At 50.5% G+C, this 22,214-nt stretch overlaps 1 protein-coding gene across 2 annotated transcripts in view; it reads left to right on the top strand.

The window, feature by feature from the left end:
* LOC138527401 (rhodopsin, GQ-coupled-like) overlaps positions 1 to 11,975 on the top strand; it is an 83,991-nt gene extending 72,016 nt beyond the window's left edge. For both annotated transcript variants that reach the window (XM_069638498.1, XM_069638497.1), the window contains one exon: positions 702 to 11,975. In XM_069638498.1, coding sequence (XP_069494599.1) covers positions 702 to 1,919 — 1,218 coding nt within the window. In that variant the 3' untranslated portion in view covers positions 1,920 to 11,975. The remainder of the gene's footprint in view (positions 1 to 701) is intronic.
* Positions 11,976 to 22,214: the final 10,239 nt, after the last annotated feature.

The raw sequence follows: 22,214 nt of genomic DNA, 5'->3' as shown, positions 1-22,214 counted from the left end.
CCATCAGCCCAACCTAGGGGTAGAAAATTCAAGAGCGTTTAGTTTAGTTGGTAGGAGGGCAAGAAAGGTAGGAGTTACACTTTTTGGTAATGATAAAATGTAAATGTTGATGAATTAAGTACCTGAGATTTGTTTGTGTGATAACCTACGAATCGGGAAGTCCCCAGGTGTGAGACCGTTTACGTTCCAATCCGTGTGGTCTTGGTTCAACAAGGCTCTCCATCAAAGGGTCTAGTGCTGCACGTCATACGCTGACAAGCACAGTACCCGCTACGTTATTTAGTGGATTATTCTGCATGAGTTTGCGTGAGTGCTCATTGGGGAACACTTTCTCCTACCCGCACACTCCATCGCATGTAGGCACAAGGCATCCACACTATCCAGCGAGGCAGGTGCCAAGAGGACGTTTCAAAAAGATAGAGCGTTCGCGGGAGGTCTATCCACAAAGGAAATCACCAGACTTACCAAACCTTGGCCACCAGTACGTAGACTGGATTGCACATCAGGGGAATGTTCTATTGTAATTGATGTTCTCCAGGAAAGGTAGCTTGAATAGATCTGGGGCAGCGTGAGGGTCATCCCTTCGAGGACAGAAGAGCAAAACCCTCTAGAATGTGTACATTCGGATCATAATGAATCTACAAACCCTTGTTTTCGTTGTCTAAGTCGTGATCTCAAACTCTTGTTTCTCTTGGCTCCAGGTGTCCTTAGCAATCTGCGTGGCGTTTCTCCTGGCTTGGACGCCGTATGCTGTCATTTCTCTGTGGTCTGCATGTGGCGTGCAGGTGCCACCTCTCACCAGCGTCCTGGCCAGCCTGTTTGCCAAGTCGGCTACTTTCTACAACCCATTCATCTATATCGGCATGAGCTCCAAATTCCGCAAGGACATCAGTGGCCTGTTCCGATGCACCCGTCAAGACCGGGATCTACGCACCGATAAGCGGAGGCCAGTGAGGGAACCAAAGAAGAAACAAGCTCCACCTTCACCACCGCAGAAGTACACTGATGCTACAGCAATAGAGGGGACATTAACAGAGTTAGCACTTATCCCAAATTCCAACACAGGTGCAACATCAAATGGGAGCAACCCCACAACAGTGCCCAAGACCCTGGGAGGAAATCCATTGGCTTTGGAGAACCCTATGGTGCTGCCAACAGTTGACAGCAGCAAAACGCTAGGCAACCACAGCATAGTTCATAACCCTTTGGGGGTAAATGAAGGAGAAATTAACAAAATGTTGAATGTGGGTAGCCTTCCAATAGTTTGTAGGGATGTTGGAGTAAATACATTGCCACTGGCAGACTCAGTAGTGGTTCCAGAAGAGTGTGAGGGTGGTAATGTGTTTGTAGGTGGTCGGACCATGGATCTTTGGGCTTTGGGAAAAGGTGCATTGCCTTTGGTGAACACTACAGTGGTTTCAGCAGCGGAATTTAGCAACACGTTAGATGTAGACAGCCACACAGTGGTTTGCTCGCCTTTGGGAGGAAACACTTTGAAGTTGGCGGACGGTACATTGGTTCGAGCAGAGTGCAGGAACAATTCTTTTGTGGTAGGCACCCTTTCAATGATCTATCAGTCTTTGGAAGGAAACACCTTGGACTTAGCTGACCCTACAATGCTTCCAGTAGAATGTGTGTGTAACACATTTGTTGGAGATGGCCTTTCAGTAATGGGAGTAAATTCATTGCCACGGGAAGACCCTACAGTGTGTCCAGTAGAGTGTGAGTATGATATTTTAGGTGTAGGCAAACTCACTATGATTCAGACGCCTCTGGAATACTCTCCATTGTGTCCAGTAGAGTGTGAGGATATTACGTTAACTGCGGGCAGACTCACTAAAGCTCCAAAGCCTTTAGGGGCAAATAAATTGCCACTGGAGACCCAACTGTCGCGCCGGAGCGTAACAACTAGACTTTAGCTTTACGCAGCTGCCCGTGGATTGTAGGTCTTTGGAAGGGAATTCATTGGCACTGTCAGATCGATCCCATTGCGGTTGCTGCTGAGCACAGGGACAGGACGTTCACACGGAAAAACCCACCAATGGCCGGATCCGAAATGGACAAAGGAATGGCTCTTGGGACAAGCTTAAACATGTTAGAAACTTGTGACGGCAATACATCGACATTGACGGAATATACAATTGTTCAAGTGTTTTTTTTGTTTTTAAGACAATGGGCTTCATTACGAGTCCGGCGGTACCGAGGTGGTAAAACCGCCTGGTTACTGCCGGACTCGTATTACTATTCCGCCTCCGTGATTCCCGGAATTACCGGGGCATTACAACCCCGGTTTCCCGGGAATCACGGAGGCGGAATGGTGTTAATCCCCATTCTCGTTGATTCCTATGGGACTCAATGGGAATGGGGATCATGGAAACACCGGCAGCCTCTCGTGATGCTGCCGGTTTTTCCTCGTCCGCCTGCAGGCGGGTGGTGTTAAACCCACCAGGTCAGACCTGGCAGGAACATCACCTCCCGCCTGCGGGAGTTGTGATCGCCCGGCATGGAAACAACGGTGGCGGCGGGTTTACCGCCACCGTTATTTCCGGACCGCCTGATTTGTAATGAGGCCCAATAAGTTGATTTCGTGGACACTGCACCTGCTGTAAGGGCATGTGGCAATAATGCACTGGCTTTGGGGCATTAAGAGATGAATGGGAGCAGACAGACAGCACATTGGTATCAGCTATTTGTCAACTATTTGTAAAAAAAGAAAGCCATAGCGGTTTACCTCACGTGGACGTTGCAAATACCTTTGGAAAACACCTGATGCATGCTCTGGATGACACCAGGATGGTGTAGGGGGGTGACAAACGACACCAGGATGGTGTAGGGGGTAACAAAATACACCTGGGTGGTGTAGGGGTTGACAAAAGGCACCTGGATGGTGTAGGGGGAGACAGAATACACCTGGGTGGTATGGGAGGATGACATAAGACACCTGAATGGTTTAGGGGTGACAAAAGACACCTGGATGGTGTAGGGGAGACAAATTACACCTGGGTGGTATAGGAGTGTGGCATAAGACACCTGAATGGTGTAGGGTGTGACAAAAGACCCCTGGGTGGTGTAGGGGGTGACCGACCAAAGACACCTGGATGGCGTAGGGGGCAACATTAGACACCTGAATGGTGCAGGGGTGGACAAAAAAAAGACACCTCAATGGTGTAGAGGTAGACAAAATACACCTGGGTAGTATAGGAGGGTGACATAAAACACCTGAATGGTTTAGGGGGTGACAAAATACACCTGGATGGTGTAGCTGTGACAAAAGACACCTGGATGGTGTAGGGGTGACAAAAGACATCTGGGTGGTGTAGGGGGTTTCAAACGACACCTGGATGTGTAGGGGGTGGCTAGAAGACACCTGGGTGGTGTTGGAGGTGGCAAAAGACACCTGGATGGTGTAAGGGGTGACAAAAGACACCAGGATGGTGTAGGGGGTGACAAAAGATACCTGGGCGGTGTGGGCAGTGATATAGGGGGTGGCAAAAGACACCTGGATGGTGTAGGGGGTGACAAAAGACACGTTGATGGTGTAAGGGGAAGACAGAAGACACCTGGGTTGTGTAGGGGGAGACAAGATACACCTGCTGGTATAGGAGGGTGGCATTAGACACCTGGATGGTGTAGGGGGTGACAAGACATCTGTGTGGTGTAGGGGTGACAAAAAGACACCTGGGTGGTATAGGGGGTGACAAAAAGACACCCAGGTCCTAGGGATGACAAAAGACACCTGGATGGTTACGGGGTGACAATAGACACCTGGACAGTGTAGGGGTGACAATAGACATCTGGGTGGTGTAGGGGTGACAAAAGACACCTGGATGGTTAGGGGTGACAAAAGACACCTGGATGGTGTAAGGGGTGACATAGGACATCTGGGTGGTGTAGGGGGTGACAGAAGACACCTGGATGGTGTAGGGAGTGACAAAAGACACCTGGGCAGTGTAGGCAGTGACATAGGGGGTGACAAAAGACATCTGGATGGTGTAGGGGGAGACAAAATACACCTGGTGGTATAGGAAGGTGGCATTAGACACCTGAATGGTTTAGAGGGTGACAAAAGACACCTGGATGGTATAGGGGGTTGACAAAAGGCACCTGGATGGTGTAGGGGGTGACAAAAGACACCTCGATGGTGTAGGGGGAGACAAAATGCACCTGGGTGGTGTAGGGGTGAAACAAGACACCTGTATGATGTAGGGGTTGAACACACACACCTGGGTGGTGTAGGGGTGACAAAAGACACCTTGATGGTATAAGGAGGTGACAAAAGACCCCTGGATGGTGTAAGGGGAGACAGAATACACCTGAATGGTGTAGGGGGTGACAAAAGACACCTGGATGGTGTAAGGGGTGTCATAAGACACCTGGATGGTGTAAGGGGTGTCATAGGACACCTGGACGGTGTAGGTGGTGATGTAGGGGGTGACAAAAGACACCCTGGATGGTGTTGGGGTGACAAAAGACACCTGGATGGTGTGTGGGGTAACGAAAACACACCTCTGTGGTGTAGGGGTGACAAAAGACACCTTGATGGTGTAAGGGGGTGACAAAAGACACCTGGATGGTATAGGGGGAGACAACATATACATGGGTGGTATAGGAGGGTGACATAAGACACCTGAATGGTTTAAGGGGAGACAAAATACACCTCAGTGTTATAGGAGGGTGACAAGAGACACCTGGATGGTTAGGGTGACAAAAGACACCTGGATGGTGTAGGGCGTGACAAAAGACACCTGGATGGTGTAGGGGGTGACAAAAGACACATGGATGGTGCAGGGGGGTGGCAACAGACACCTGGATGGTGTAGGAGGTGACAAAAGATACCTGGATGGTGTAGGGGGTGACAAAAGATACCTGGATGGTGTAGGGGGGTGACAAAAGACACCTTGATGGTGTAGGGGGTGACAAAAGACATCTGGGTGGTGTAGGGGGTGACAAAAAGACGACACCTGGGTGGTGTAGGGGGTGACACAGACACCCGGCTTCCTAAGGGTGACAAAAGACACCGGATGGTTAGGGGGTGACAAAAGACACCTGGACAGTGTAGGGGTGACAAAAGACATCTGAGTGGTGTAGGGGTGACAAAAGACACCTGGGTGGTGTAGGGGGTGACAGAAGACGCCTGGATGGTGTAGGAGGTGACAAAAGACACCTGGGCGGTGTAGGCAGTGACATAAGGGGTGACAAAAGACACCTGGATGGTGTAGGGGGTGACAAAAGACACGTTGATGGTGTAAGGGAAAGACAAAAGACACCTGGGTTGTGTAGGGGGAGACAAAATACACCTGGTGGCATAGGAAGGTGGCATTAGACACCTGAATGGTTTAGAGGGTGACAAAAGACACCTGGATGATAAAGGGGGTTGACAAAAGACACCTGGATGGTGTAGGGGTGACAAAGACACCTTGATGGTGTAGGGGGATACAAAATGCACCTGGGGTGGTATAGGAGGGTGACATAAGACACCTGAATGGTTTAGGGGTGACAAAAGACAACTGGATGGTGTAGGGGTGACAAGACATCTGGTGGTGTAGGGGTGACAAAAGACATCTGGGTGGTATAGGGGGGGTGACAAAAAGACACCTGGGTGGTGTAGGCGGTGACAGACACCCGGGTGCGTAGGGGTGACAAAGACACCTGGATGGTTAGGGGGGTGACAAAAGACACCTAGATGGTGTAGGGGTGACAAAAGACATCTGGGTGTGTAGGGGTGACAAGACACCTGGATGGTGAGGGGGTGACAGACGACATCTGGATGGTGTAAGGGGTGCCATAAGACACCTGGATGATGTAAGGGTGACAAAAGACACCTGGACGGTGTAGGTGGTGATGTAGGGGGTGACAAAAGACACCTGGATGGTGTTGGGTGACAAAAGACAACTGGATGGTGTGGGGGGTAACAAAAACACACCTGTGTGGTGTAGGGGTGACAAAAGACACCTTGATGGTGTAAGGGGGTGACAAAAAGACACCTGGGTGGTGTAGGGGGTGACAGACACCCAGATGCGTAGGGGTGACAAAGACATCTGGGTGTGTAGGGGTGACAAAAGACACCTGGATGGTTAGGGGGTGTCATAAGACACCTGGATGGTGTAAGGGGTGTCATAAGACACCTGGATGGTGTAGGGGTGACAAAAGACACCTGGACGGTATAGGTGGTGATGTAGGGGGTGACAAAAGACACCTGGATGGTGTTGGGGTGACAAAAGACACCTGGATGGTGTGGGGGGTAATGAAAACACACCTGAATGGTGTAGGGGTGGCAAAAGACACCTTGATGGTGTAAGGGGGTGACAAAAGACATCTGGATGGTGTAGGGGAGACAACATACACATGGGTGGTATAGGAGGGTGACATAAGACACTGAATGGTTTAAGGGGAGACAAAATAAACCTCAGTGTTATAGGAGGGTGGCAAGAGACACCTGGATGGTTAGGGTGACAAAAGACACCTGGATGGTGTAGGGGGTGACAAAAGACACATGGATGGTGCAGGGGCATGACAAAAGACACCTCGATGGTGCAGGGGGTGACAAAAGACACATGGATGGTGCAGGGGGGTGACAAGAGACACCTGGATGGTGTAGGAGGTGACAAAAGATACCTGGATGGTGTAGGGGGGTGACAAAGACACCTTGATGGTGTAGGGGGTGACAAAAGACATCTGGGTGGTGTAGGGGGTGACAAAAGACACCTGAGTGGTGTAGGGGGTGACACAGACACCCGGATTCCTAGGGGTGACAAAAGACACCGGATGGTTAGGGGGTGACAAAAGACACCTGGACAGTGTAGGGGTGACAAAAGACATCTGGGTGGTGTAGGGGTGACAAAAGACACCTGGATGGTTAGGGGGTGACAGAAGACACCTGGATGGTGTAAGGGGTGACATAGGACACATGGGTGGTGTAGGGGGTGACAGAAGACACCTGGATGGTGTAGGGGGTGACAAAAGACACCTGGGCGGTGTAGGCAGTGACATAAGGGGTGACAAAAGACACCTGGATGGTGTAGGGGGTGACAAAAGACACGTTGATGGTGTAAGGGGAAGACAAAAGACACCTGGGTTGAGTAGGGGGGAGACAAAAAACACCTAGTTGTATAGGACGGTGGCATGAGACACCTGAATGGTTTAGAGGGTGACAAAAGAAACCTGGATGGTGTGGGGGGTGACAAAAGACACCTTGGCGGTCTAGGGGGTTACAAAATGCACCTGGGGTGGTATAGGAGGGTGACATAAGACACCCGAATGGTTTAAGGGGTGACAAAAGACACCTGGATGGTGTAGGGGTGTCAAAAGACATCTGGTGGATTAGGGGTGAGAAAAGACACCTGGATGGTGTAGGGGGTGACAAAAGACATCTGGGTGGTATGGGGGGGTGACAAAAAGACACCTGGGTGGTGTAGGGGGTGACAGACACCCGGATGCGTAGGGGTGACAAAGACACCTGGATGGTTAGGGGGGTGACAAAAGACACCTGGATGGTGTAGGGGTGACAAAAGACATCTGGGTGTATAGGGGTGACAAAAGACACCTGGATGGTTAGGGGGTGACAGACGACACCTGGATGGTGTAGGGAGTGACAAAAGACATCTTGATGGTGTAAGGGGGAGACATCATACACATGGGTGGGATAGGAGGGTGACATAAGACACCTGAATGGTTTAGGGGGAGACAAAATACACCTCAGTGTTATAGGAGGGTGACAAGAGACACCTGGATGGTTAGGGTGACAAAAGAGACCTGGATGGTGTAGGGGGTGACAGAAGACACATGGATGGTGTAGGGGGGTGACAAAAGACACCTGTATGGTGCAGGGGGTGACAAAGGACACATGGGTGGTGCAGGAGGGGACAAAAGATACCTGGATGATGTAGGGGGGGGGTGACAGACAACGTGATGGTGTAGAGGGTGACAAAAGACATCTGGGTGGTGTAGGGGGTGACAAAAGACAACTGGGTGGTGTAGGGGGTGACACAGACACGCAAATTCCTAGGGGTGACAAAAGACACCTGGATGGTTAAGGGGTGACAAAAGACACCTGGACAGTGGTGGGGTGACAAAAGACATCTGGGTGGTGTAGGGGTGACAAAAGACACCTGGATGGTTAGGGGGTGACAGAAGACACCTGGATGGTGTAAGGGGTGACATAGGACACCTGGGTGTTGTAGGGGGTGACAGAAGACGCCTGGATGGTGTGGGGGTGACAAAAGACACCTGGGCGGTGTAGGCAGTGACAAAAGACATCTTGATGGTGTAAGGGGGAGACATCATACACATGGGTGGTATAGGAGGGTGACATAAGACACCTGAATGGTTTAGGGGGAGACAAAATACACCTCAGTGTTATAGGAGGGTGACAAGGGACACCTGGATTGTTAGGGTGACAAAAGAGACCTGGATGGTGTAGGGGGTGACAAAAGACACATGGATGGTGCAGGGGCGTGACAAAAGACACCTGGATGGTGCAGGGGGTGAAAAAAAGACACATGGATGGTGCAGGGGGTGACAAAAGACACCTGGATGGTGTAGGAGGTGACAAAAGATACCTGGATGGTGGTGTAGGGGGTGACAAAAGACACCTGGGTGGTGTAGGAGGGGACGAAAGATACCTGAATGGTGTAGGGGGTGACAAAAGACATCTGGGTGGTGTAGGGTGTGACAAAAAGACACATGGGTGGTGTAGGGGGTGACACAGACACCCTGATTCCTAGGGGTGACAAAAGACACCTGGATGGTTAGGGGGTGACAAAAGACATCTGGGTGGTGTAGGGGTGACAAAAGACACCTGGATGGTTAGGGGGTGACAGAAGACACCTGGATGGTGTAAGGGGTGACATAGGACACCTGGGTGGTGTAGGGGGTGACAGAAGACGCCTGGATGGTGCAGGGGGTGACAAAAGACACCTGTGCGGTGTAGGCAGTGACATAAGGGGTGACAAAAGACACCTGAATGGTGTAGGGGCTGACAAAAGACACGTTGATGGTGTAAGGGGAAGACAAAAGACACCCGGGTTGTGTAGGGTGAGACAAAATACACCTGGTGGTATAGGAGGGTGGGATTAGACACCTGAATGGTTAAGAGGGTGACAAAAGACACCTGGATGATAAAGGGGGTTGACAAAAGACACCTGGATGGTGCAGGGGGTGACAAAAGACACCTCGATGGTGTAGGGGTGGCAAAAGACACCTGGATGTTGTAGGGGGTGACAAAAGACATCTGGGTGGTATAGGGGGGGTGACAAAAAGACACCTGGGAGGTGTAGGGGGTGACAGACACCCGGATGCATGGGGTGACAAAGACACCTGGATGGTTATGGGGTGACAAAAGACACCCGGATGGTGTAGGGGTGACAAACGACATCTGGGTGTGTAGGGGTGCCAAAAGACACCTGGATGGTTAGGGGGTGACAGACGATACCTGGATGGTGTAGGGGGTGACAAAAGACACCTATGGAGTGACACAAGACACCTGGTGTAGGGGGTGACACAAGACACCTGTATGATGTAGGGGCTGACAGCACACACCTGGGTGGTGTAGTGGTGACAAAAGACACCTTGATGGTGTAAGGGGGTGACAAAAGACCCCTGGATGGTGTAGGGGGAGACAGAATACACCTGGATGGTGTGGGGGGTAAGGAAAACACACCTGTGTGGTGTAGGGGTGACAAAAGACACATGGATGGTGCAGGGGGGTGACAAAAGACACCTGGATGGTGTAGTGGGTGACAAAAAACACATGGATGGTGCAGGGGGTGACACAAGACACCTGGATGGTGTAGGAGGTGATGTAGGGGGTGACAAAAGACATCTGGATGGAATATGTGGGTGACAAAAGACTTCTGGATGGTTTAGGGGTGACAAAAGACACCTGGATGGCATAGGAGGTGACGTAGGCTGTAACAAAAGACACATGGAGGGTGTAGGGGTGATGAAAGGCACCTGGATGGTGAAGGGGTGACAAAACACACCTGGGTGGTGTAGGAGGGTGACAAAAAGACACCTGGGTGGTGTAGGGGGTGACAGACACCCGGATGCATAGGGGTGACAAAGACACCTGGATGATTAGGGGGGTGACAAAAGACACCTGAATGGTGTAGGGGTGACAAAAGACATCTCGGTGGTGTAGGGGTGACAAAAGACACCTGGATGGTTAGGGGGTGACAGAAGACACCTGGATGGTGTAGGGGGTGACAAAAGACATCTTGATGGTGTAAGGGGGAGACAAAAGACACCTGGGTGATGTATGGGGTGACACAAGACACCTGGTGTAGGGGGTGACACAAGACACCTGTATGATGTAGGGGTGACAAAAGACACCTTGATGGTGTAAGGGGGTAAAAGGCCCCTGGATGGTGTAGGGGGGAGACAGAATACACATGGGTGGTATAGGAGGGTGACATAAGACACCTGGATGGTGTTGGGGTGACAAAAGACACCTGGATGGTGTGGGGGTAACGAAAACACACCTGTGTGGTGTAGGGGTGACAAAAGACACCTTGATGGTGTAAGGAGGTGACAAAAGACACCTGGATGGTGTAGGGGGAGACAACATACATATGGGTGGTATAGGAGGACGACATAAGACACCTGAATGGTTTAGGGGGAGACAAAATACACCTCAGTGTTATAGGAGGGTGACAAGAGACACCTGGATCGTTAGGGTGACAAAAGACACCTGGATGGTGTATGGGCGACAAAAGACACATGGATGGTGCAGGGGGGTGACAAAAGACACCTTGATGGTGTAGAAGGTGACAAAATATACCTGGATGGTGTAGGGGGTGACAAAAGACACATGGATGGTGTAGGAGGTGACGTAGGTGGTGACAAAAGACATCTGGATGGATTATGTGGGTGACAAAAGACTTTGCGATGGTGTAGGGGTGACAAAAGACACCTGGATGGCATAGGAGGTGACGTGGGCTGTAACAAAAGACACCTAGATGGTGTGGGGGTGCCAAATGACACCTTGATGGTCTAGGGGTGACAAAAGACACATGGAGGGTTTAGGGGTGACAAAAGACACCTGGATGGTGTAGGAGGGTGACAAAAGAGGCAATTATTTGTCCCTTCAGCACATAGTCCAACTGGAGCCCTAAAAGGCCGGTCCATCACTCAATGAGCCTGTACATTGCCTGAGACCCCAAATGTGGACTTGCTTGCCCCAAAAAAAACCATAATGGCTTTTGCAGACCCAAAGGGTCACTATTGGAAGTGCACAGGACCACAGAGTGAGCGTAGCACTGCAGAGTGTGAAGTCGTTGCCAATGAGGAGCCTGCAACGGTTCTTGGAGTGCAACCTGGCAGGGCCTTGATTCTGTTGCACCCGGGTAGAGCGCTGAGGGCAGAAAGGAACAGGTCTGAGGTGCTGGTGTTTCCCACCATGGGGGAAGTGATTCAGACAGACACACATGTAACGGGTAAGCAGCCAGCAGTGGAGGCAAGCAGGCAAAGAGAGCACACTGTGTCTCCACCACACAGTGGGGTAAAGCTGGGACACAGGAGGATGTCAGTACAGACCCTCAGGGCCTTGTGTTTCATCTAGGAATCCACAAGGACCCGACTGCAGTCTTTGGCAACTTTCAGATCATGAAGAGATCCAGTGGGGAGAACCTTCTGGTCCTAAAGGCGCCGAGAGGGGTTCAAGGGGCCTGCAGGGGCAATAGTTTGTCTCAGGGACACCCGGCCATGTTGCCACTTCTCCCTGCCCCCTTATCATTTGGGGCAGCACAGCTCATCAAAGAATTTAGGACCTCGGTCTGGAACAAAGTAAAGTGAACCACCACCATGGACGATACCCTTCAAAGGAAGCCCCCCCTTGTCCGCTGAAAAGCGCTTCGATGTTCCCCGGGATTTATGGGCCTGGAAGGCTCCTGTGTTGCGTGTTAGCCCCCTCCTTTTGTCTTTAACACTTTTCCCCCAATTAAAGAAGGTACCTTGGCCTGTGCTCACCAGCAAATCAATCCTGTTTTATTCACCTTTGCTTTTTTGTTTGAAACCCCTCATTTGAATTAGGATATTCACAAAGAAACCCAAACAATATAGTTGGGACAAACCCTGCAGAAGCCACAGATCGAGCGTGAATCTCCCCAACCATTGGGCTTGCAGCGACCACCCCGCAGGGGCAGGCTTTGGTAGACACCACGGAGTCTGATTCGTTTGCTTTGCTTAGGGGGCCTTTCCTTGCTTTGTGTGGCCCCCGGGCCCATGGCTCAGAGGCATCTGTGGTTGGAATCCTGGCAGCTCTTCTCAGTCCGTCATCCTTGCGGGTCGAAAACACGAATACCATTGAAGTGAGTTACAATAACGAGCTGTCATTGTGCAGTGCCAAGAGGCGGGGGGGGAGGGGGGTAAACATGCTGTTGTGATGGAAGACGGAGGGCTGAAATAAGCACTCAAGAGACTTGGCAAAGTTCTATGGTTTTAGTAGCTTCGTATCCATAGCTAAGTACAATTAGGTTACAATACAGGACAAGTTCATGGTAACAGAAACATCCACCAGTCTCCCAGTGCCAAGCTTAGTTTCCAACTGACTATAAGATCCTGGGCACTCACACAATAACATTCCAGGTGGAACACTATAATACAAACATTCCAGATACAGACTCACACATGAATGGCAATAGCTACAACACAGGATAGGTAAAACATAACAAATGCCCTTTATTAGAGTGGTTTAGGGCTCCACCCGCAGTACGCAGAATGCTTTGAGACACGCCACGAGGGTGGAAGCGTGGGGGGGGGGTATTACAGAAACGAAGGGACATGGAGCAGACAAAGAGGTGGCCATTCCCAGTTCCTGTAGCACTCAGACCTGGAGGGGAAAGGAAGGAGGTGAATAGCCACAGAGACAAGTGCATAGGGAGACAGCAAGCCCACGCTAAGGGAGCCACAAGTGCACTCATGTGGCACGGCCACTAAGGGGATCCAGACTGTAAGTGCAGGAAAAGCCCCCGCGAGGGCAGAGACCTGAAGAGGAAAAGAAGGAGGTGAATAGGTGAATAGACACAGAGACAAGTGCATAGGGAGACAGCAAGCCCACGCTAGGGGAGCCACAAGTGCACTCGTGTGGCACGGCCACTAAGGGGATCCAGACTGTAAGTGCAGGAAAAGCCCCCGCGAGGGCGGAGACCTGAAGAGGAAAAGAAGGAGGTGAATGGGTGAATAGACACAGAGACAAGTGCATAGGGAGACAGCAAGCCCACGCTAGGGGAGCCACAAGTGCACTCATGTGGCATTGCCACTAAGGGGATCCAGACTGTAAGTGCAGGAAAAGCCCCCGCGAGGGCGGAGACTTGAAGAGGAAAAGAAGGAGGTGAATAGACACAGAGACAAGTGCATAGGGAGACAGCAAGCCCACGCCAAGGCAGCCACAAGTGCACTCATGTGGCACGGCCACTAAGGGGATCCAGACTGTAAGTGCAGGAAAAGCCCCCGCGAGGGCGGAGACCTGGAGAGGAAAAGAAGGAGGTGAATAGACACAGAGACAATTGCATAGGGAGACAGCAAGCCCACGCTAAGGGAGCCACAAGTGCACTCATGTGGCACGGCCACTAAGGGGATCCAGACTGTAAGTGCAGGAAAAGCCCCCGCGAGGGCGGAGACCTGAAGAGGAAAAGAAGGAGGTGAATAGACACAGAGACAAGTGCATAGGGAGACAGCAAGCCCACGCCAAGGGAGCCACAAGTGCACTCGTGGCACGGCCACTAAGGGGATCCAGACTGTAAGTGCAGGAAATGCCCCCGCGAGGGCGGAGACCTGGAGAGGAAAAGAAGGAGGTGAATAGACATAGAGACAAGTGCATAGGGAGACAGCAAGCCCACGCCAAGGGAGCCACAAGTGCACTCATGTGGCACGGCCACCAAGGGGATCCAGACTGTAAGTGCAGGAAAAGCCCCCGCGAGGGTGGAGACCTGGAGAGGAAAAGAAGGAGGTGAATAGACACAGAGACAAGTGCATAGGGAGACAGCAAGGCCACGCCAAGGGAGCCACAAGTGTACTCATGTGGCAAGGCCACTAAAGGGATCCAGACTAAGTGCAGGAAAAGCCCCAGGGATAGTTCCGCGAGGGCAGAGACCTGGAGGGGAAAAGAAGGAGGTGAATAGACACAGAGACAAGTGCATAGGGAGACAGCAAGCCCACGCTAGGGGAGCCACAAGTGCACTTGTGTGGCACGGCCACTAAGGGGTTCCAGACTGTAAGTGCAGGAAAAGCCCCAGATATAGTTCCGCCAGGGCGGAGACCTGGAGGGGAAAGGAAGGAGGTGAATAGACACAGAGAGACAAGTGCATAGGGAGACAGCAAGTCCACGCTAGGGGAGCCACAAGTGCACTCGTGTGGCACGGCCACTAAGGGGATCCAGACTGTAAGTGCAGGAAAAGCCTCAGAGATAGTTCTGTGAGGACCTGGAGGGGAAAGGAAGGTGGTGAATAGTCACAGAGAGACAAGTGCATAGGGAGGCAGCAAGCCCACGCTAAGGGAACCACAAGTGCACTCGTGTGGCATGGCCACTAAGGGGATCCAGACTGTAAGTGCAGGAAAAGCCCCAGAGATAGTTCTGTGAGGGCAGAGAACTAGAATCAGTGTGGGGGCGGAAGAGGTCCCAGCTCAGGATACAGCGGGCCAGCCTCTCTCAGGTGCTGGCAAGCTAGCTTGCAAAGGTGAGTCTTGGCTCTCTTTTTGGAGTTAGAGCGCAGTTCTTTAGATTGGATACACAGACAGCAGAACCACCAGACCCTATAGACCGCTGGTCAGGACCCTGCGTCCTTGAGGTGGAGTTAAGGAGTCTCCTCACAGTGATGGATGAGGGGGGGAGACAACGCTAAGGTAGATATGCCCTTTGCTCTGATTACCCTAGTGAGCGATGCACTGGACTTTGAATTCGATGCCATCAGAAGAGGCAAGTGTGGGACCTTCAATGCAAGGGAAATGCAATACGGTTCAGGGGATTACGGGCTGTGAACACGATTCCAGGTGTGGGTCAGGCACCTCAGGAGACCAGAGCATAGACTCTTTCATTAATCCACCCTGGGGCCACTACCCTGCTCTGGTGACCCCCATCTTATGTTGCAGAATAAGGTAAAGCAGGTTGTGTTGGGGCGCGTGGCCGGAGTAGGGACCTGCTCTAGATTCCTCTTTCACCTGTCTTTTGTGGATGAATTAAACCCCGCTTTCTTGCCTCCTGAAGCAGGAGGGGGGCCCATGGAGGCAGGATATTTGAAGGCGAGAGAAGTTGGGCTATTGTACCCAACGAACATAGCCCTTTTCTTAGTGGCATGCAAGCAGAGGGAGTAGCGAATCACGCCAGGCTTGCAAGGTCACCAGGCATGACAAGAATATCTGGGCACTGCCCAGAGCGTAAGCAACCTGAAGGCGCTTTCAGTGCCATGTGCACAGAACGCAAAGCGGGTGGCGAAGAATTTGAGGATATCAGCCAGGGGTTTAAGAGAGCAGTTCAGAAGTCCGGGTGATCTTGTAGAGCCTTGAGGGATCCCACATCTCGAGCGGAAAGGGGCAGACCCAGCAGCGACACTTCTGCCTTGAAGGGAAGAGGCGGCCTATTTCAGGTGTAGAACCTGTGCTCCAGTGTCTCCGGCAGGATTGGGAGATGAACCTCCACTGATAGGTGAAAGAGAAAGAGGACAGCAGCAGAGTCGGCATCCATCTTGGACAGGATCATCTCTTTCATGGGCAGCAGGGTGGTTTCAGGGTTCTGGCCTGGCTGCAAGCCAGACTGGTTACAGTGTAAGAGGGAGATGGGTTCGGTGTACTCAAGTACTTTCTCTAGTCGCTTCCCCATTAAAGAGGTCTTGGTAATCGGGTGGAAGTTGGACAACATATTAGGATCAGGCGAAGGAGAGATAATGGCGCATTGAGCTCAGTGGGTAACGGAAGCGTCCGGAGGTGCCGTGGGGAGCCTATTTTCCTTCATCATGGAAAGGCTTCACTATAGACACTCTCTGGGTGAGGTCTTCTGGGGGACTCCTGCTCAGGGCGCTGAAGGAGCTTTTCAGGAGATTTTCTCAGTAGACACTGGTCGGTCGGATCCGACCCGGGAGATGATCCAAAGATGACATGACAAATACCTATGTTATGATAATTCCTCAGCATTCCCTAATTTCCTCCCTGGAATAAAGTAGAGTGTGAAGGATGAAATTCTCACCCTCTTTCAGCCTTCTTCAAAGTCCCCTCATGTTCCATCTCAGGACCTGTGGAGCGCCTTTGCTGCATCTGGAGAAAGCTGTAGTCATCTTGTGCTACTAGGAACAAGGCTAGTATATATATAATCAACGTCATCTCTTTTCCAAACCTGGTGAATGTATTATGCCTCGCAGGGGGGGCTGGGGGAAGGGGTGGGGGGGTTGGTGTAGTGAGTGAGCTTTCGGCTCATGGACACTGAACTTGGTTTAGAACTATGGCGTTCGTCTTTGTACCTGTGACTGTGGCGTTTATTGTGATTTTAATGTATTTTTGTGTAACCCTATATTCTTTCCTTATGTTTAAGCACCAGCTTCAAGCTTCACAGGTTGATAATTGCTGCACCTGATAAATATCTGTAGCACTACTAATGTGATATCCTGCAGAGGAGGAATCGAGCTGATGGGCTGTGCAATAAAGGCTATGGTGTATTTCATCAATGATGATTAATAAGGCACGAGCTGTGAACCCAGGAAGACGTGGGTGAGGCTGTTATACGGGGCAGATCCGTGCTAGAGGGTGGGGCTGGGGGGGGGGTTATTATTAAGAGATGGTGCAGCCGGGAGGGAGTAGATGGGAGAGCTGCATTAGCATCCCATATTTATTTATTTATGCATTCACTTATAAAGCCCACTGAGCTCAGAGGCATCAGGGCGCTAATATAGCATAAGCGGCGGAATAACACGATCCAGCCACAGGAGTGATCCGCAGAACGGCCGCCGTGACGTAGGGAAGAGCTTCGGGGTACATCACGAGAAGCAATACCTCCTCCCAGCAGCCAGTGGTGACCTGAGGGTCTAGGAACTTCTCCAAGAGGAGGGAGGCGCTCTCTCCTGCCCTCTATGAGGCCGGCAGATCGCTCCTGAGAGTAGCCCAGTAGCCGCAGGTGCCCCCAGGGTTCAGCCACGTTAAGCTTCTTTTTCTTTGCATGCCAAATGGACGGGACTATGCAGGAGTCTGATCTTCGGAGCCTGGAAGGGCAGTACCAGCTATTTGCACCCACGGAAGGGCGTTCAGCCAATTAGGTTCCTGGAAACACAGGCAAAAACGTTCACGTTGTAACTTGTAACTGTCCACAAACCATGTGCCCAGATGCCCCGGGGCATGGCGCGCAATACAAATAAACAAAGTCCAAATACGTTCCACCATCCGCTCGGGCCTCTCCGCGGGTGTCGCCATTTTTTTCTGTGCCTCACGTCCCCTACTTACCTGTGCTGTGTATGCCTTACGTCCCGCAACGCGGTGACGTAAGGCGCTAATAATAAAAGGCCCGCCCCGCCACGAGCCAGGTAGTTCCTGGCGAGATCTCCACCACGCGAGTGCCTCTGATTTATTGCGCTCCCCCGCCAGGCCTATTCCCTGGGGCCTCATATATTCTCTTACCCGCCTGCACACTGGCCTGAGAGAACCTTACGACCTGCTGGTCTCTGACTGCTGCACTCCTTTCCCGTCTGACCACCAGAGAAACAGAAAAGAGACTTAGGGCCTCATTACAACCCTGGCGGTACGGAGTGAACGGCGCCGCAAAAGGTGCCGGCGCCGCTCACCCCGTACCGCTGCATTACGAGTTCCCCTCGCGGGACACGGTAAGCACGCCTGGGAAAACCAGGCGTGCTTACCGGGTCCCGCGAGGGGAAGAGGGAGCAAACAACGGGCGATCTCGTAATGGCCCGTTGTTTGCTCCCTCTCCCATTCCCATTCAGCCTTATGGGGGCTGAAATGGGAATGGGGAAGGACCGTGTCCGGGTCCTTGGAGGGAGGAATTACCGGGCCTTCCGAACTCGGAATGGCCCGGTAAATCCTCATTCCGAGGACCCGGACCCCGACGCGATTTCGGCCGCCGAACTCGTAATGAGGGCCTTAGTCCCTTTTCTATTCACTATGGAGGAGGCCATCCTAGTTTTATTTTTTTAATAGGTGGTTGGGCTCACGCAAAACCTGTGGCACCCATCTCCCATAGAGAAAATAGTGTGAATGGCTATTGCCCCCTGGTTGGGGGGCGTGCAACAGCCCTGAGCCCTCCTCAGGCCTTCATGGGCTGGCAGGCCGTTACCGGCCCGTACGCCCTCCACGCAGGGGTGATAGCTCAAATCTTATATTGAAGTTACGAAGGGCCAGTGCCCCAGTAGGCTCAATGAATGATGCAGAGTATTTTATATTTGTATTGTATTTAAACTTTTATAGTGCTTTACGCCAACGTGCTGAACATATTAAATGAAAACGTAAACAAAAATAACAATGAAGACCATTTAGAAGAACGAAGGTGAGCGTGAAAGAGAGAGTAGGAAGAAAGGAAACGTCGATGCAGCTGGAGCACAGTCCAATGTAGCGGGCCAGCAGAGCAAAGGGGCAAAGGAGGGACTGGGCACGTGGAGAACGAGGCACTGTGAATGGAGAGAACCAGTAGGGGAGTGCAAGGACACAAGAGAAGACAGATAAGGCGGAGAGAGGTTAGCAAGAGACTTGAAAAGCAAATAACGGAAATTGAACTTGCGGCGAGAGGGAAAGGGAAGCCAACACAGAGAGGAACGAGCAGCCGAGACAGAGGCCCGAGAAGACAGAGAGAACACAAGGGTCGTGGAAGAGACATACATAGACCTAAGAGGATTTAAGGGTGAGAGTGGAAGACCAACCGCACTGGAGAGAAGACCAGTGGCAATGACGTGAGAAGATTATCAAAGATATTAAAAGCTTAGAAGGGTGGAAAGAGAGAAAAGGCCCGGCTTTCGAATATTGTAGAGATGTGCTCTGCAGCAGTGAGAGAAGGAAGAAATGTTTCGATGTTGGTGAGCTTTGCACTACTTCCGTATTCAAAGGCGATTTAGTTTCATAAAATAATATAACTTGTAAAGTTTGGGGTGCAAACCCACTGTAAAGAGAGCCTCCGTGATGTAGCACACTGCGTAACTAATGCAAACAATAGAGACCTTGCCCGTGAGGCCAGCAGTGTGGGCTGCACACCCTAGAACCGCACTGAGGTGGTCTAATAAAGTCATTCTTATTCCATAAAGGTAGATATAGCTTTTGAAATATTTTTGTTTTTATTTCCACTAATTAATTCAAAAGTGGTTTTTCTAGATTGGTATTCAATGTAATTTAAATGGCAGCTATGTCACATTGTAGGCCTATGCATTTCGGGCACTCATGACCTTCCTCAGGGCCTGTCATCATATATCTGTTATCTAACATGTGCTCAAATCAACGGAGATGGATACACTTTTAAGTCCATAAGCAAACGAACCATTTGATGACAAGGTATTCCCTCCGGATTGGTACATGAAAGAACATTGCATGTACATGCATCGTTTTCCAGCATCAACAGTTAGAAGAAATATCATAGCAAAATACTAGCGTTCGTACGCGTAGAACAGAATTCCAAAATATGCAAATATCTCATAAGCATTATCATATACATTACCAAATATCATGTCCTGTGATGAGTAATTAAAGGAAGCATCGTCAAGGATACATGAAATGATAAGAAAAGGAGAGAAAAAAATAATAAAAGAAATAGTGAGCGGGATATGTCGCGTAGCAGTTAAGTTTTGTTAACTGTACTTCGTCCATGAAATGTGACAGGCAAAGGATAGGGAGGAATCCAACTAGACTCCAGGATTACAAGCGATAGGTGAGATAGGAGAGGTAGAGGGCGGGAAAGAGAAACAGGCAGGTGGGTGAGGGGAGGCAGATGGCGGAGGCGCAGAAACAGTAGAGGCACGAAAGAAAAGAACCTCTGTTTTAGAGGAATTTAGAAGGAGATCGCGGTCGGCCATCCAGGCTTGAATGGCCAGTAGACACGAAGATATCATGGCAGGAATGGTGGGGAAAAGAAGGAAGGGGATAGAAAAAGCTGGGTATCATCGGCGTAAAAATGGTAGGATAGCCCGAAGGAAAAAAGAATAGATGCAAGAGGGCAGCCGTACAGAGAAAAAAGGGGCGACCCCAAAACCTAACCTTGTGATGAAGTTTTGAAGGTGCTCCAAGCATCCTCTGCGGGTCATTTGGGTGATTGGGGTACTTAGAACTGCGGTCTGGGTATACCCTTCCTTTGAATGTCCTACACGAGGCGAGTCAGCTCTCTGGAGAGGCCGTCCTAGAGACTCTTGCAGTAGACTGGCCTCGCAAGTTCCAACGCCCAAGTCACTTCCACCTCACAGGCCAGACTGAGAAAGGGAGGTCTGGGTCTGAGCACACGCAGCGGGTAATGCGATGGGCCGCAGCTCAGGGGCGGGCTCAGTGTTCACTATGGGAGGAGTTAGAGTGATCTGTGGTCTTTCCCCCATCTTGCAATAAGATTTGCAGAACGCATGTAACATGCCATACACAGCACCCTACGTCTCTTGAGCTGTTGCACAGAGAGGTCATGATGACTCTTGGATGCTGTGCCTTGGAGACAATAGATTGTGCTGTTTGGTATTCGTTTATTCCCTGCTCTAGGGATTATAAACCCACATCCTTTGGAATACTTAAATACCTTTCAGTTTAAGCAACTTCCTTCGTGAAAGGAGGATAGCACAGGGGCAACATGCTGGTCTTGGAAGCAAGACCACGCAGAGCAACAATATCCATCATCCAATCTGAACCAGAAGGTGGTTGCATACTTTTCTAGTTCCTTAAAATAATTTTCTTAGCAGATATCGAAGCTCATGAAAACCAGCATCTCTGTTCTATCAGGCCTTCCTCCCCAAGAATAATACTCTCAGAGTCATACTCTGCATCAATCATGAAAGTGTCACATGCCTCCAGAAACCCCTCACCGTTCCACATTCCCATATCCAGTGTTCGAAGGATCCCACCATATGCCTGCCTGCCTCTCCAGCATGCCTCCCACTCTAACATGCCCCTCTTGTATCATTTCTCTGGAGACCAACACACCCTATTCAGGATCTTAATTAGTCTTGCTCTTCCCCTAGAATCATTGAAGTCAAAGACACATTCCTGCAGATCTTGTTCCATCTCTGAATGTATCATCTCAGTCCATTTTACAAGAAGTTTTCGTTGGGAACCTTATACTGCCCTAATTGTGTTTACACCTTAGAGGCGAAGTGCCCGTTCTGCTTGAAATCTAACAACCACCCATCCAGTCCTTGCCAGCTTCGTGAATTGGAATCCCCACAGCTTTTTTTAGTTTCCTATATTCCCAGCACGTGATGTTTTCCAGCTCCTGTTCAATTTTCAAACTTTCGAAGAACTTCCATTTTCCCCTCCTTGAAGAGGTCACCCAACCATTGGAGGTCACCCAACCAAAGCAGAGAGTTGGATGCGATCTAGTGAAACTTCATGTAAGTCTTTGCCACAGTCCCACACAGAATTAGTCAAACAGTCCTGGGATGGGAGATGGGTTTAGAAAGGTGCTGAGTGACAGGTGGCGGAAGAGTTAATTTTGAGGGTAAGCTGCTGGAGGTACTGGCACTTAACCTGGTTGCTCCTCAGAGCATTTACACTATGATCGATATTGGCCAGGACCAGCAATTTCATGATGATTCAAAGGTCTGTTACATGGTTGGTGCTGCAAAGAAAGTGGGATGAGTATCCAGTGTTTATATGGAAAATTCTATATATCAAATCCCACATATATCTAAACCTATATCTTGAAAACCTTTATATCGAATATATGTAGGGTGGGGTAAAGTGCTCATTTATTGGGGGAAATGGTCAGGATGGGTTTTTAGTGGTCGGAAACAAGGTTTTCAAGATATATATGTTTCCATATATGGGCATTCCGTATACCACTATCTCAGTATAAAGACATGTAACCGTGGGGTGAAATGTGGTAGGGTTTAGAAAAGCAACTGGAAGGGTTTCAGAGTTAGAAACCTGGCTCCAGGGCTGCTGTGGATGTCAAGCAGTATGGGAACTTGGAGATCTCGCATGAGGGTGTATTGCGTTCTCCACTCACTAAGCCTTCTTTTCACGATGTGGGTGAGCGTTGTAGGACTGCTTGCCTAACATCTCCTTTTCTATCAGTGTTTCCCTATGTGCTGTAATCAGAGTTGGACATGTTG

This window comes from Ambystoma mexicanum, chromosome 14 (assembly GCF_040938575.1).
Source record: "Ambystoma mexicanum isolate Mex_15411 chromosome 14, UKY_AmexF1_1, whole genome shotgun sequence".
Taxonomy (NCBI): Eukaryota; Metazoa; Chordata; class Amphibia; order Caudata; family Ambystomatidae; genus Ambystoma; species Ambystoma mexicanum.
The sequence above is the reverse complement of the archived record's forward strand: the minus strand, read 5'-3'. Positions and strand labels throughout refer to the sequence as shown.